The sequence below is a fragment of the Neophocaena asiaeorientalis genome, unplaced genomic scaffold (assembly GCF_003031525.2).
Source record: "Neophocaena asiaeorientalis asiaeorientalis breed wild unplaced genomic scaffold, Neophocaena_asiaeorientalis_V1.1 scaffold251, whole genome shotgun sequence".
Classification (NCBI taxonomy): Eukaryota; Metazoa; Chordata; class Mammalia; order Artiodactyla; family Phocoenidae; genus Neophocaena; species Neophocaena asiaeorientalis.
The window spans coordinates 1,683,386-1,699,653 of record NW_020173377.1 but is presented as its reverse complement, the minus strand read 5'-3'; the positions used below and the strand labels follow the sequence as shown (position 1 = coordinate 1,699,653).

The 16,268-nt window shown below is 47.2% G+C and overlaps 1 protein-coding gene across 2 annotated transcripts in view; it reads left to right on the top strand.

Moving 5' to 3' along the window:
- RFT1 (RFT1 glycolipid translocator homolog) overlaps nt 1-15,808 on the top strand; it is a 43,334-nt gene extending 27,526 nt beyond the window's left edge. Inside the window, exons 11-13 of one of the 2 annotated variants that reach the window (XM_024746478.1) lie at nt 2,441-2,546; nt 7,506-7,755; nt 15,142-15,808. In XM_024746478.1, coding sequence (XP_024602246.1) covers nt 2,441-2,546; nt 7,506-7,755; nt 15,142-15,144 — 359 coding nt within the window. In that variant the 3' untranslated portion in view covers nt 15,145-15,808. Of the gene's footprint in view, nt 1-2,440; nt 2,547-7,505; nt 7,756-8,083; nt 8,500-15,141 lie in introns of those variants that run through there. The other variant, XM_024746477.1, reaches the window with a different exon arrangement.
- Nucleotides 15,809-16,268: the final 460 nt, after the last annotated feature.

Here is a 16,268-nt window from a genome sequence, read left to right as displayed (position 1 = left end):
AGGACACCAGTCATAATGGATTAGGGCCCACCCTAATGACCTCATTTTAACTTGGTTATCTTTATAAAGACCTATTTCCAAATAGATCACACTCTAATAGATCCAGATCTATTAGACTTCAAATTACATCAGATTACTTTTGAAGGGGATATATAATTCAAGCCATACTGCCACTCACTTCAATCCATAGTTTAAGGTTCCATCCACAAATTCCCCAATTCCAACCTCTTTCCCCCAAATTGACTCAAAGCGCTTCTACTTGAATCACCGTTTCATGCAGGAGTTTTGTGTCCTCCACATTGCAAAGCAGCTCACTATCCACCTTCAGATATACTCACACCGTCAGCTTTCAGTTACCAAGTGTGAGGTGCAGGTTATGAGAGGAGCCCCACTCCTCTCTGCCAGAGAGAGGAGGATGGAGAGAAGCAGAAAGCACACTGAGCATAGCCTCGAGCCACCGCAGGGCAGAACCTGGTCCCTGTGTTCTTTGCTGGAGTCATCCCACAGCTGGGGTGGGGGCCAGGCTACTTTGTGCAGCGACTTGGGGAATGAAATGCAACAGGATACGGTACAATGTGTACCCAAGAGAGGGCCATCAGGGCTGCCTTGTTAGTAGTCCTTTTGTCCTTTTTTGATGGCCATAAAACTATTTAGGGTCCCCATGATGCAGGGATGTTTCATATTAAGCAGCTTTCATAAACCATGAATAAGTTTCAGATTCTGAGACTCTGGAACTCCCTCCACCTTTCCCTTTTCTTTTAGCAGTTAAGTTTTTTCTTTTTTGAGGTCTAGTTTACATAAATTAAAATGCTGTCCTATTTTTTTTTTTTTTTTTGGGTTCTGGGGGCTTCTCCCGTTTTGCCAATGCAGGAGACATAGGTTCGAGCCCTGGTCCGGGAAGATCCCATATACCGTGGAGCAACTAAGCCCATGTGCCACAACTACTGAGCCTGCGCTCTAGAACCTGCGCACCACAACTACTGAGCCCACGTGCCACAGCTACTGAAACCCGCGTGCCTAGAGCCTGTGCTCTTTAATAAGAGAAGCCACTGCAATGAGAAGCACGTGCACTGCAACGAAGAGTAGCCCCCGCTCGCCGCAACTAGAGAAAGCCTATGTGCAGCAAAGAAGACCCAACGCAGGCAAAAATAAATAAATAAATAAATAATTTTAAAATGCTTTTAAAAAAAAAAAGAGCACAGTTTGATGAGTTTTGACAAATATCTACACCCATGTAACCAACATCCAGATTAAGATACAGAACATTTCTATTACCCCAGAAAGTTCTCTTAGGACCCTTTCCAGTCAACTGCCCCCCTCCAACTCAGAGACAAGCACTGCTCTGATTTCTGTTACCATAGATTAGTATTGCTTTTAAAAAGAATTTCATATAAATGAAATCATATAGCATGGGTACTTTCATGTTTGGCTTCTTTCCCTCAATATAATATTTTTGAGATTCATCCATGTTTTTACATGCATCAGTAGTTTTTTTCCTCCTTGATTGCTGAGGAGTATTTCTTTGTGCGGACGGCCCATAGTTTGTTTATCCCTTCTCCTGTTGATGGTTACTTTGGGCTGTTAGGAATAAAACTGCTATGGATGTTTTTGTGAACACATGCATTTGTTTCTGTTGGTTGTACACCTAGGAGTAGAATTGCTGGATCATAGGTTAAGTACATGTTTATTTTATTAGAAACTGCTTGACTGCCTGTCAGTAATAGCCCTTTTAAAGGAGGGGATCAGGGAATTCCCTCGTGGTCCAGTGGTTAGGACTTGGCACTTTCACTGCTGAGGGCCCAGGTTCAGTCCCTGGTTGGGAACTAATGTCCTGCAAGCTGTGCAGCTTAGCCAGGGGGGAAAAAAAAAGAGGGGATCAATTTCGTTTTAAGGCTCCCGATTTTTTGTTAGCAGATCTTCCCAAAGCTTGTTAGTTAGCTCTAGAATCACATCACTTTGTTTTAGGAGAAAATAACCTTGCAGGCTCTGATTCTCCCTGAAGAGTTATGGGTGTTCTATCTCTGTAGTTTCCTGCTGCTCCTGAGCCCTGGGCTTCTTCAGGGCCTCCTCAACTGAGTTTCTCTTAGCATGCAGGGCCACTAGTGTCCCCAAGTGCTCAAACTAGCAGGCTTCTTCATGCTGATTTAAAAAGTGAGATTTGCTTGCTGGCCAGATAAGCTTTTAGTTGTTAGGCAAGAGATCTGTACATTTATTCCTAATTGTCCTTTTGTTTTTAGCTGTTTATTTTAGTTAGTACTGTAGAATGCTGGGAGTCCTTCCAGGTAGTTAAGACCATAGGCTCAAGCATGCGTCTGCCCACTGATGACATCAGCAGGGCTCATGACCCAGCTCTGGTGTTCTCTGACCAACCTGCCAAAGTGAGGGTGCATGTGGGCCTCCCGTTTGGGCTCTGGAGTCTCGGTGGGTTGTTTCCTTACAGGTCCTGTCCTGCTGCGTGCCTATTGTCTTTACGTCCTCCTGCTTGCCATCAATGGAGTGACCGAATGTTTCACATTTGCTGCCATGAGCAAAGAGGAGGTTGACAGGTAGGTAACCTTAAAGATAAACCTCTAATTATGGCCTTCAGCCAAAATGAAGTAACTTCTTTCTTTTCGTTCTGAACATGCATTTACAGAAGGCTCTTCTAGAACCAGGAGTGTGGTGCCTTCCTCAGGCACCGTTCAGTAAGTCCTCCCCACAGTAGGGCTGGGGGCAGCCACCTCTCCTTGCCTCCCTTTGTGAAGGGAGAAGTCAGGGCCCTGAAGGATTTTGTTAGTCCAGGTTGGCAGAGGCAGGCACCAGACAAGATCCACTCCTCCACCCACCTCCTTGCCCAGTGCTGCGATGGGTTACCAAGGAGCTTCTTCAAGATGCAGATCTATAGAATCTGATTTGTAGGTCTTGCAGAATCTCGGGGATCTGTGACACCTCTCCTCAGAGAAAGGCCCAAGTGCACATACAAGTTTTGCCACATTTTTTCCCATCCATTGACCCCCAGGTCAGGACCTCTGCCCTGGAATTTCAAGCAGTAGTTTTTAACACTGGTTATGAGTCACAGTGCCCCATGGAGCTTGTTAGAAATGCAGATTCCTGTCCACCCTACTCCCACCACTCTCTCTCCTACCATGCTTACAGAATCGGCAGGCCCTGAGCATGTGAAGGTTTTTTTAAAACTCCTCAATGATTCTGACGTGAACTCCTGGTAAGAGCCTCTGACCCACACCTAGGATAATTGATCTCTTGTGTCCCAGATGCCAAAATTAGCAAGGTGGTATCTGAAGACATCACTGCAGAGAGCAGTTGAGGAGAAGGATAAAACTGATATGGACAAAGAAGAGAGAGGAAGAAGAGAGAAGGGGTGGGTGTAGGTAATGGGGCGAGCGGCCCTCTTTATCCCTTTGCCCCTTGAGGTCTGGGTCCCTCGGGGGTTTCATGCTGCCTCTGTAGTGCCCTGAGTGCCACTGAAATCCCTTAGAGTCCTAGTGTGGGGGTGGGATGGGAAAAAGGTACTCAGAGAGTTGGTGAACCCTTCCTCTCATTCAGAGCAGCCTCTGTCTGCTTCCCACTGGGGCCTGTCTCACAGAGGCTTGGTGACCTTGTATGCTACACCATAGTTGAGAACTGGAGTCTAGGGCAGTGGTCCCAGCCCAGACTGCTCAGAAGTTCTGGCCCCCTCCCATACCAGCTGAACTGGAATTTTAGGAACTTAGGCCAAGGAGTCTTTTATTGCTCAGCTCCAGGAGATTGCTGATGATAGATAGTGAAGGCCTTAGGAACCGCTGGCTCAGACCAGCTTTCAGAGTGAAAACTGCATTGAACACTGTGACCCAGTGCATATTTGGGTGTGACTGAAAGGAAGCTTCCATGAAGCAACAAGTACCCCAGTTACGCACAGGACACACTGATGGTTTTTAATTCTGTTCTATTTCATTTTTTAAACTGCCATGTCATGACCCACTAAATTGATTTCCTAGCCTACTTTTAGGTCACAACCCATAGTTTTCAAATGGTGGTCTAGACATGGTTTTTACTTCAGACAGTTAAATTTATAGCTATAAACTGCTTTGAGTCTTTTTTTTTTTTTTTTTTTTTTAGTGGATAAAATGTTCTCTAAGTTTAATTTTGAAAGCACTGTGTTTTTACTTGAAAGGTGCTTCTAACATGAAATGATTTAAAAATATAATTTAAAGCATACTAAATGAGGCACTGAGGTGTAGTGGAAAGAGTTCTGGACTAAGAATCTATCTCTTTGAAGGGAATTTTGTTATAACAATTTCAGCATTAGTGTTGAGGGGGAAAATCAACACTAAGCCTGATTAAAATATAAAATTAAAATTAATTTAATTAATTTAAATTAATTAAAATTAAAAATATATATCTTGCAACAAATCATGAGGGAATATAGACAGTGGCCGGTTGCTTTGGTTTCTCTTACGTTGCATTGACCCAAAGAAAGCAACTTTTTAAGTTATTTGTAGTAATGGGATCAGAACAGTATATTAAAATCTGGAAAATTATTTTCATGGTATTAGTAGTCAACATAGAGAACAGACAGGGCCTTGTTCTCATCTGAAGTAACTCACTTCCCCTAAGAGTAAAATGTGTGTGCCTTTAAGCATGGTCTCCAGGTTTGTATTAAACATAGCAGCCCCCTTTCTGTCTGGGCCCCTGGCCCCAACCCTCAGTCCTGTCTGAACACAGGTAGCACCTGGGCTCATCACAGACCCCAGCAATTTTTCCCTCTCTATGAATTTAGCCAGACATAAAACGATAGTAAGAATTTTTACAGTAGAAGTGAGTAGCTTAGTTAAGTGTTATGATTGATTTACCTCCTACATTTCAGATTCTGAATTGAAAAATATATACTGATGAAATCATGACTTTTAATTAACTACCTACAGGTTAATCAGTGTTTTTCTAAATAAAAATAGGGGATTTAGTTGGATGTGAAATATTAGAATGTCCATTGAACTGCAAGTTGCTTTTTTGTTAATAACCTCATAATATGTATAGCATAAGATTGATGGCTTTTACATTATGCTCCACTGAAGGATTTTGTTGTGTTTTGTTAAGGATATCTCATTTTCTTTTGTCCATTTGACAAATACTTTTTGGGCATCTACTCTCTAACAGGCATTTCTTTAAGCTCCAAGAATTCAGCAATGAACAAAAGAGAAGAAAGAGATCCCTGCTCTCCTGGAGCTGACAGTAGGGAAGGCAGGTAGCAAACAAGTAAATAAGCAAGAAAATATTGTGCTTTGCAGAGAACTAAAACAGAGTTATGTAGTGAGAGTTGGGGCCTTTTTAGATTGGGGGGCTCCTCCAAGGAGGTGGCATTTAGGCTGAGGCCTGAATGACCAAGAAGAGTCTGCTATGCAAAGATGGGGCCGAACCTTCCAGGCAGAGGGGACAGTGGTGCAGAGGCCCAAGACTGACAGCTCCTTTTTCTGACTTGTTGGCCCTTGAGTGCCCAATGTGGAGTGGGACTCCATAACTGTTGAATGCAGGACGAGTGCACACAAGACTGGCACCATACTTTGCATGGTTGCCAAGGCTACAACGTATAGCTGTGCCTTGATGTTTTCAACCAGCACCCACTGGGGAATGCTTCAGTTGCTGCTGCAGTCATCTATCTTTTGATAAGCCTGATTAAATAACTTCCTGTCTGTGTTAACCAAGCCTTAGAAAATAGTCATTGTCACTGACTAATTTTCCATTGACTCAAAAGGTGGCATTTTAATTTTATCTTTAAAATTCTCATTTTTTCCTGAAGTGGATAATGTCTTTAAGGCTATAGATGTATGAGTCCTGGAAAGTTCAATAGTTGCAGAGCCCTCTTCTAGTTAAAAACAGTGGACTCCGTCATCATCAGCACCTCCCAAATGGCTACGTTAAAGAAGCCACACCATGGAATTTGTCCCTGCTTGAATTAGCATGAATTGCCTACCAGTTTCATTCATTGTTTCCATTCTATTTGGAGCTGGGTGAGGATGACTTTGAAAGTTCGTGAACCTGTGGCCTAAACTCCAAGCATTGGTCTTAATAAACCTTTCTGAGATCGTTTCTGAAAAAAAACTGAACAGATTAGACATCTCTGCTTCTTTTTGGAAAAGAGGTCAGAGTACTGGCCCAGCCTCGGTGGCCTGTTATAAAGTTGGCCATTCTGATCATTGATTAGCAGTTAGTGAAGAAACTTCCCCTTTGAAGATGTGGGCTCTTGTAGTTCCATTTCTCATTAAAAGAAACTCTCTCAACTGAGAAGCAAATGAATTCCCTCTCTGGAATTCTGGATGAAAGCATACCTCCCCTGTTGGAGTACAGTGTGTGTGTGTGTGTGTGTGTGTGTGTGTGTGCGCGCGCACGCATGCATGTGTGTTCTTGCTATCCTCTCTGATGAATTATATCTCCCATAGCACCTTGGGCTTGATCAGCCCAAGGACCAGAATCTGGGCATTTGGAGGCCACAGTGGCTTTTACCACCCCTCCCTTCTGTACAGAACCCGAGTGGTGGCCTCTGAGGTTTCCTAACCCAGCTGACACAGCTTGGGGATCTAAGGAGTTTGGTTCCCTCAACAACTATACACTTAGAATGCCGGCTGTGTGGTAGGCAGAAATGAGATGCTGGAGAATTTTGTTCATGGATGTACCACAAGCCTTTTGGAAGACTGTGGCAGCTATTTTATCTCTGCTGAGACTCAGTTGAGAACTGAAAACTGAAGATAACTAAGTGACGTGCTGCTCTGGAATCATAGAAGTGAAAGGAGCAGTATAATCCCTCAAGTCGCAGAACCCACAGAACTCTGGAGATGTAGAGAGCAGAGCAGGGATGAGTAAGAGTCTGGGAAACCCTGAAGGTGGTCCAGGCCTTGCTCCCTGTTTCCATTTCATTATAGAAGCTGGTCACTTGCTTTGAGTGAGATCCACTGGCCAAGGTTATGGGGCTTCTGCGTTTTGCAAGGGAAGTGGTATGAGGTGCTAAAGTTTAGGGGCGAGGGGTCAGGTTGGGGTGTAGGCTCATTCCTTAGGCAAATTATTTAGCCTCCCTCTGCCTGGTTTCCTCGTCCATAAAACGGATCCAAGCTCCACAGGGAAAGGGCCGTGTGTTCATCCACCAGTGCATCCCCAGCACCCCTCACAGTACCTGTCAGAGTGCCTGTTCACATGTAATTGTTACCCGTGTCATATTGTTGTGTCTCACATTAAAGACAGGCTGAAAAGGATTTTTATGTGTTTTGATCACAGTGTCACTTAAACTAACCAGTTATTATCCTTAAACACCATAAATATGTTGAGTTGTTCATTTTCTTACTCTTCTATTCAGGGGTGAAAGGGGCAGTGACATTTCCATGTTGTCCACTTAGCATTCGATGTTGTGAAAATCAGCTGGATCGCGGGAACTTGAAGGTGCTTTCTGTGAATTCATGTTCACAGCCACTTTCTTTGCAGCAGCCCTGCCTTGGGACCAGGTACCCACTGCCCTGCATTGCTTGCCTCCCTCTTCCCAGGTACAATTTCACAATGCTGGGCCTCTCATCTTCGTTCCTGCTGTTATCCTATCTCCTGACCCATTGGTGTGGCAGCGTGGGCTTCATCTTGGCCAATTGCTTCAACATGGGCATTCGGATCACACAGAGCCTTTGCTTCATCCACCGCTACTACCGGAAGAGTCCCCACAAGCCCCTGGCCGGCCTGTTCCTGTCACCAGTCCTCCTCGGGGCATTTGCCCTCAGTGGTGGCATTACTGCTGTTTCCGAGGTGAGGCACCCTGCAGCCTTCACACCACATGATTTTGCAGCATGTCCACTGTCCCTCGTTCCAGGCATCCCGTTCCTGCTCTGCCTGACCCAGCTGGACAAGTACTTGCTTCCTCTTACCCCTTCCCCTAAGCTTCTGGGACAGCGTCTTATGATAGAAATGACTGATCAGTGGTACCCGTGGGAACAGAGTAGACGCTAGTACATAGCTGTCATGCCTTTACCTGACTGGAAGCTGGAGAAGTAGGGCCTCCACTCCCCGTGGCTTGCCCCAGAGAAAGGAGGTACAGCTGGGGGCCCGGGGCAGTGACAGTGGTTTCTTTCTGCAGGTGTTCCTCTGCTGTGAGCGGGGCTGGCCAGCCATGCTGGTGCACGTCGCTGTGGGGGCCCTCTGTTTGGGAGTGACTCTTGGGACAGCATTCCTCACAGAGACCAAGCTGATCCACTTTCTTAGGACTCAGTTAGGTGTGTCCAGACTCACTGACAAAACGACGTGACCTCGCGGAAGCCTTGTGGCACCTGGACCAGCTGTGGGGCAGTTTTATGGGTGGAACATGTTTTTTATGCAGAAGAGCCCAGTTAGGGGTCTGTAGTGGAGTGAGACCAACACACAGGTGAGTCATCGGAGCAAACCACCAGACCAAACACTTAGTATCCGTTTGAGATTTCAGACAGCAAGGAGGAGTTCCATTTTTAAGGGAAGACCAAAAAGCTTTTAAAATAGATACAATTATTTTTGTCACCATTTTGTTATAATCAGCATTTTTCTTTTTGAATAATGTGTTAATTCTTTTTGGTGGTGATTGACCTTCAGAACTACATGTTCCAACAAACTCTATCTTGGATGATAATAGTTAATAATCTTCTGGCCCAGAAGGAGAGATGTAGCTACTTTACCTTCCACAGGAATATTTAACATCTTCCATAAAAGCCGGAAGGAGACTTGATGTTATGTGATGTTGTGCACCAAACAAGAACAAGTTGGCCCTGGAGTTGTGGCTTTCCCCACGTCAACACTGTGGCCTGGTTGTTTAGTGAAGGAGAAATATTGCTCAATGAGAAATCTAAGAAATGAAGACACAGTCTTTCAGATCACATTTCCCACAGTTAGCCAGGCAGAGTCACGTCTCTCCCCTTCATGGCTGTCCCCCACTCCCACCCCCACCCCCAGGCCAGCACATGTCTTCCCATAGCAGGGGCAAGCCGGCTCACGACCTCTGGCCTGGCCACTTGAGAGAGGAGGGCTTTGAAGGACACTGTGATCCTTCGTGAGCTACTCTGAAGGGAACACCACTTTGCAGTTGGCTGTAACTTCTCATGAGGAGATTACACAGATGACAACTAAAGTTGAATAGAGGTGTCTTTTCCCATCAGAATGAAATAGGGTAAATTCTATATGGCATGTGTCACTGAATCACACCCTTCTCCCGCTGACCTGTTACTTCCAACACTGGTCAGTACACCGGAATTCCAGCCCCAGGACAAGACTGGCAGGCCTGCGGATCTGGTCCTTCAGGCTACAGTGTGAGCCCAGGCTAAGGCTTGCCTCCCTGCCCTGCACCCAGCAGGTGCTGTTCTCAGGCAGCAAAGCATTCTTCTTCTTTCATTAATGTATTACTATATTAACTGATGTAATGTATTAATTAATTAGATGTGATTGACCTTTGGAGCTACATGCACAGACTATATCTTGGGTAGTAATAGCTAGTAATCATCTAGCCCCGACGTCCCCAAACTTTCTATGTTTACACCCAGAGAGCAGGGAAGCTTGTATCAGATGGCAGTTTGGCTGAAATGCACACATTTAAATCCACTGGCCCAGAGCCAAAGCCAAGAGGCCAAGGATAAAGACCCACCCAGTGCACCAAGACTAGGACCCAGTCACCTGGACGCCTTTTTATCTATTCAAGGAGAGAATGCTTCGTATTAATTGCAGGGAAAGTAGCTAAATGCAAGGTGTCACTGAACAATCAGAGGCCCTCCAGAATCATGGGCTTGGTCATGTTTTGTAAGGCAGGGTCAGCCTACCTCAGAAGAACTGATTGCCCCATGGGGTAGGGTGGGTGGCACACACAGAAGGCAGCCCCCCACCTCCAAGTACTTTTTTTTTTTTTAATAAATTTATTTATTTTTGGCTGAGTTGGGTCTTTGTTGCTGTGCATAGGCTTTCTCTAGTTGTGGCGAACGGGAGCTACTCTTCGTTGCGGTGTGCAGGCTTCTCATTGTGGTGGCTTCTCGTTGCGGAGCACGGGCTCTAGGTGCACGGGCTTCAGTAGCTGTGGCATGTGGGCTTAGTAGTTGTGGCACACAGACTCTAGAGTACATGCTCAGTAGTTGTGGTGCACGGGCTTAGTTGCTCCGCGGCATGGGTGATCTTCCCGGACCAGGGCTCGAACCCATGTCCCCTGCATTGGCAGGCGGATTCTTAACCACTGTGCCACCAGGAAAGGCCCCCCAAGTACTTTTTTTTGTCTTTTGAATGCACAGAAATGGGCTTCCAGCCCTCACAAGTTCCTTCTCTGCTGCCATTGACCACCCCTCTCTCCCCTAGAACCCTGTCACCCAACCCCTGCCCACTTGACCCCAGACTCTAAAGTGTGGTCCTCGCACTACCTGCCTCAGAATCACCTGGATTGCAAGTTAGAAATGTACGTTTCCAGGATCCATTCCAGACCTTTGGCCTCTGCGTCTCTGGGGCAGGACTTTGGGACCAGCTTTTTCGGCAAACTGAGGTTGGCACACCCCATTATCCTCACCAGTGGCAGTGCCTAGGGCCAGTCATGCTCGTGTTCACAGTGTCCATTCCCAGCTCCAGGAAGACAGCTGCCGTTGTCTGAGCAGCAATGCTGACGCCCCACCTCCTCGGGAGCAGGAACACCACGGCTCCCACTCTGTTCTCCAGCTTGGAGAGTCTCTGTGTCTGACAGCAAGGGCTCATGCTCATCTCGTCGCCATGCAGCCGGGCTCTGCTATCAGCACAGGGCTGCCGCAGTCAGGGCCAGCGCCTTTTGAGAGATGGCCAGTTGGGACGGCCACCGGGGGCTGCTTCCTGTGGCCTGCTTCCCCGTTTATAGAAAGAGGAGTCCCCATGGCCCAGGGTTTTGGGAAGCGGGTGTTGTCCCATTACTAACACCTGCTTCCCGGGCTCCAGCACTTGGGCAGCAGGCCCTTTGCAGCCCATGGCTTCTGGCTCTGTCCCCGCTGCTGCCTGGAGCACAGCTGGGCCCAACCACTCGCTCTGGGGCTTTCCCCCGTCTCCCTAGAGCCACACCTGTGCCTCAGGGTGCTTGCATACATGGGTGCTGAGCTGCCCCGCATTACCCAAGAAGGGTTTTTGGGGGGAATCACACTTGAGGCTTTAAGTGCCACTCAAAATATAGTGAGGCTACTTTCCCATGGAAACAAGTCTCTAAAGCACATCCATTTATGAAACGAAGAAACTTTTGTTGGTGAGGATAACAGCATTTCTTCTTTCTGTGCTGCTCTGGCCACATGTGTGTTGGTGTCTTTAGGTTTGGCCTGTCAGGTCCCTCCGTGAGGGGATGCTACTGTGCTACTTAACGCTTCCTCAGCTGTGACTTCTGGCTCAGGAGATGCTGTATACTCTGCCCCACTCCCTGCCACTTACCACCTAATTCACCAGGGCATCTCCTCCCTCCTGTCTTTTTTTAAAACCATGTATTCATATTGCTAGTTTCGTGTCAATTTCCCCATTTTAAAATGAATAAATTATTTTCTTCACATCTCTGTGAAGATGTTTCATACTACTTCTCCGTGCAAAAAAGAAACAAAAACTCTTAAATTTCAAAAGGAAAGTGGGCAAGTACCTTGAGTATGTGAATCGTTTTCATTCCTCATCAGAACGGTTCTCCCTACGTTGACGTTACTGGACCATGATTCTGACTTTGAAAGAGGGGCTGGATTCCTGGCCCCTGCGATGGAGCTTTCTGTGTCCCAGACTGACAGGCCTGGCAGTTTATTCACTGCCTTTCCCTTCCGCCTAAAGTAGTGCTCCCCATTGTTGATAGCACTTTTCTCTTTCCTATCTTCTCTGTCTGGCCTCTCCTTGTCTTGGTCATGTTTTTTAAATATGCAGCCATTTTTGGCAGGTCAGAACTAATATCAGGGCAGGGTGGACAAGTGTGTGATTTTAGGCCTGTGGTTTTTAGGGAGTCCAGGGTACCCCTTCACCTTTATATCTTCCTCATTCGCTTGCTTGACTCATGTAATTTATTTGGAAATGAGACTTCTGAGCCAATCACCTGCAGGTGGAAAGTGATTTGTTTTACTGCTATTTACCTGAGTGAATGTCCTTAATGTTGTAAATATTTTATTGATATTTGTTATTTTCTTTTTTTTTTAAACAGGGTTTTTAATTTTTATTTATTTTTGGCTGCGTTGGGTCTTCGTTGTTGCATGCAGGATTTCTCTGGTTGAGGTGAGCGGGGGCTACTCTTCATTGCGGTGCATGGGATTCTCATTGCGGTGTCTTCTCTTGTTGTGCAGCACGGGCTCTAGGTGCGAGGGCTTCAGTATTTGTGGTGCGCAGGCTCAGTAGTTGTGGCTCACGGCTCTAGAGCATGGGCTCAGTAGTTGTGGCGCATGGGCTTAGTTGCTCCGCGGCATGTGGGATCTTCCCAGGCCAGGGCTCGAACCCGTGTCCCCTGCATTGGCAGGCTGATTCTTAACCAGTGTACCACCAGGGAAGCCCAAATTTCTTTTTTTTTTTTAATTCTATTTTATTTTACTTTATTTATTTATTTTTGGCCATGCTGTATGGCATGTGGGCTCATAGTTCCCCAACCAGGGATGAAACCCACGCCCCCTGCAGTGGAAGCACAGAGTCTTAACCACTGGGCCACTGGGGAAGTCCCTAATTAACTTTCAAGGGTAGCAAGAAAGGTGTTTTATTTGAAGAGTTTGGGGGGAAAGGAAGACTCATTGATTTGCATCATCAGTCCGACCCCAATTACTGTGGCAGAATTAGTCCCCCTACTTAGTGTTATTCCTTCTTAACCAGAACCATCTGGGTGTATCAGAGTGAAATAGGGAAAATGGGCTCCTAATGTAGTTCAGCCTCCTTTAGGGGCCTAATGAAGGAAGTCTTATAAATACTTCTTAACTATCCTCCAGATTAATTAGCCGAAGTTGCTAGGTGCCCCTGTCCCAAAGTGCAGTCAACTCTTGGCCTGTCAGCTTCTCCATCCTTCTGGGGTAGTATGGCTTAGAGGGCAAGTGCTAGAGGTGAGCTGCAGGGAGTTAGGTCTTTCCCTTCACGAACGGGGTCCTCACCAGAGTAGGTGCACCCAGAACCCTGTCGAGGCTGCAGCACGCTCATGGAAACCCCTCCCCACGGCTTGTCAAAGCTGTTACAATACACCCTGTCCCACATTGAGCATAACAGGTATGTAAGTATGCAGGAGTTGTGGTTGGCTAACTCTCCTGGTGATATGTGCTATAGACATTTGAACATCAGCTTTGAAGCTTTATGTTTGGATCCAGTAAATTTTTTTCCATCTCAGTCATTTCTGTAGGTTCCTGAAGAGTTGAAGGGCCCTGGATTCTGCGCCTATGGGACTGAATGAACAAAGGGCCCCAGGGGGCTTTAGAAGGAGGAGAGGGGGTGCCTGGACGGCTGCCTCACCATGAGGCTAGCAGCTGCTGGGTGCTGGGGCAGCTCCTGGTTTCTGTGCTCCTCCTGGCTTCACACTGGGGTGATACCCACCTGTCCTGAGGCCCAGACGGTGGGCAGTCAGGCTGGTGGGCAATGAGAGGAGGAGTTCCCAGAAATAGGTGCTGCTCTCGGGTAGAGGTCCATGTTCTTCCAATGATGAGACAGTCTCTTTCTTTCTTTTTTTAATATTTATTTATTTATTTGGTTGCACTGGGTCTTAGTTGCAGCTCACAGGCTCCTTAGTTGCGGCTTACTGGCTCCTTAGTTGTGGCATGTGAACTCTTAGTTGGAACATGCATGTGGGATCTAGTTCCCTGACCAGGGATCGAACCCGGGCCCCCTGCATTGGGAGCATGGAGTCTTAACCACTGCGCCACCAGGGAGGTCCTGAGACAGTCTCTTTCACCACCTTTTATCTCCTGCCTGCAGTCTCTCCTCTCGGGTTTAAGCTCTGTTCTGTACACAAAGCCCCTGAGGAGAAATGGAACTGGCCCATGCTAGCTACTGTGGGCCATGGGTCATAAGGGAGCCAGTGGATGGGCCACCCTCGGGGCAGATGAGTACCCAGTTCAGTCAGCTCTCACTGGGCAGGGGCTGGGCCAGGTGGCATAGTTCATCCAGAGTTGCCCCTTCAGCCTCAGAGGAGCTGCCCAAGGGCCTGTGATGTAACAACCGACTTGTGAGGGAATGTTCTAGTCCACAATTTACTTGTCTCATTACCTCCCTCCATCCAAAAATGTGTCCCTGTTGGCTCTGCTGTCATAGTGCTGCCCTGGTCTGACCAATGCACTTGGCAGAGGCCACCTGGGTTCAGAGTGCTCAGTAGGAAGGGGACCTGAAAACCTGGCAACTCTCAGTCCTTTAATCTCATCCGCATCACAAACTGGGGCCTTGGAACAGGGCTCTGATGCTGTCAGCACAGGAAACAGTGACTAATTAAGACACGACTGCATTAGTCACGTTGGAGGTGACAATGAGCAGCATGTTTTGGGTTCGTGTCTGAGAGATCCTGACACACTTTTCAATTGTGTGGAACTAATAGTGTGCGGCTTCCATGCAGCCGTGTCAGGCGGGGAGAGAAGAGGAGTCTGAAATGAAAGCCTGACTCACTGTGGCTCTTCATTCACTTCTCTGCACTGCTTTTTGAAAATCACAAAAATTGACACCAGGGAGCGTGGCATCAGGGGGACCAGAGGGCATCTTTCAGAAGGAGAGTTATGAGACAACTCTGGGTGACACAGGAACCTCGGTCCTTTCGGGAGGTGTGTGTTGTGAACCCCAGGGTTGACTAGCCCCAGCTTCCCCTGGGCTCAGGGCACACTCTCGTCCAGCCCTCATCAGGGACTGGCACGGCCAGGCAGGGAGAACCATGAGGACCCAGGAGAACCAAAACCCTTAGCCGTGAGGGAAACGGGAATGTTTTCCCCCACACGTAATCCCAACCAAACTAGGGAATGTTGCTAAAATAGCTTTCCTTTTTGTTTCCCCCAGGGCATTAACACAACAGTTTTATGAACAAACCAGATTAGCACAGCGCATTTTTATGTTCTTGAGCTAGAGCTGAAGATTCCTTTCTTCCTCATGTGGCTTGTGAAATCCCTAAGTGGCATCTCTCCAATGACAAGAGGATGTTCTTGCAGGTGTGCAGATGTCCAGCTCTGGGGGGCAATAGAAGTGATAGAGCTACTTGCATTTTTTTTCTTTTTTCTTTAGTAAGTGGGAGCGACATCATGCGGGGCTGATGGCAAGATGCCCAAGCACACTGGCCACTCATCCTCGGCTCTTTTCAACTGTCCCTGCAGCAACCCTACAAACACATGGCTGAGAGCCAGACTCTGGGGGGAAGAACCCAGAGGTGTCCTGCCCACGGCGTTCCTTCCATGTGCACCACCACCAGGGAAGTCCGCTTGTGTCCATGTCTGCCTTCTGAAGTACACGAACAGAGTTTTGCTTTCTAAGTGGCCCATGGTGTCACATACATGGTTATACTCCAGCCTGGCTTCCCTTTTCTAACTCAATGGGTGACCTTGAACAAGCCTCCCTCACTCTACCAACTGTGGCGCACTGAGCACGTGCCAGGTTCCATCTACCTTTGGGCTCCGTTCCTCCCTCGGGTTAACAAGGGCTGGATCTGAGCTGTAGGGATAACTTTGAGCCTGAGGAGATGGACGGGCCATCCAGCTGCAACTCCAACTGGAGCAGCACCCTTTTTATCTGTTTTGAAAATTAGGGGTTAGTCTAAGAATTTGCTTGAAAAAAAGTTTCTTTTTGTTAAAAACAAAAACAAAAAAACCCACCAAGTTTGAAATCCATGATTTTGAATGTTTTAAACCTCCTCGCTAACCTTCCATGACTTTTTCTCCCACAATTCCTCTCCCACCTCAGTCTTTATCTCATCTTAAAGAATTTAAGGTAATTGTTTTGCATAGGCATTAGCATGCATAAGAAGTATTTGGGAGGGCTTCCCTGGTGGCGCAGTGGTTGAGAGTCTGCCTGCCGATGCAGGGGACTCGGGTTCGTGCCCCGGTCCGGGAGGATCCCACGTGCCGCGGAGCGGCTGGGCCCGTGAACCATGGCCACTGAGCTGCTCGCTTACCGAAAAAAAAAAAAAAAAAAGTATTTGGGAGAAACAAATCTGGCCAAAAATTATGTTGCGTTACAAAGAAAAAGTTGTCTGTACCCCATGGTCCCCTGTCTGTTGGTGGCCTTGACCCCAGGTGACACCACCAAGGAGTGGGAAGGCAGCTAACTTTGGCCACTCCATCACTTTGTAATCATAGGCAGGAGGTCTTGCCTCTCTGTGCCTCGGTTTCCTCATCTGTCAGTAGCCCACCTTGCAC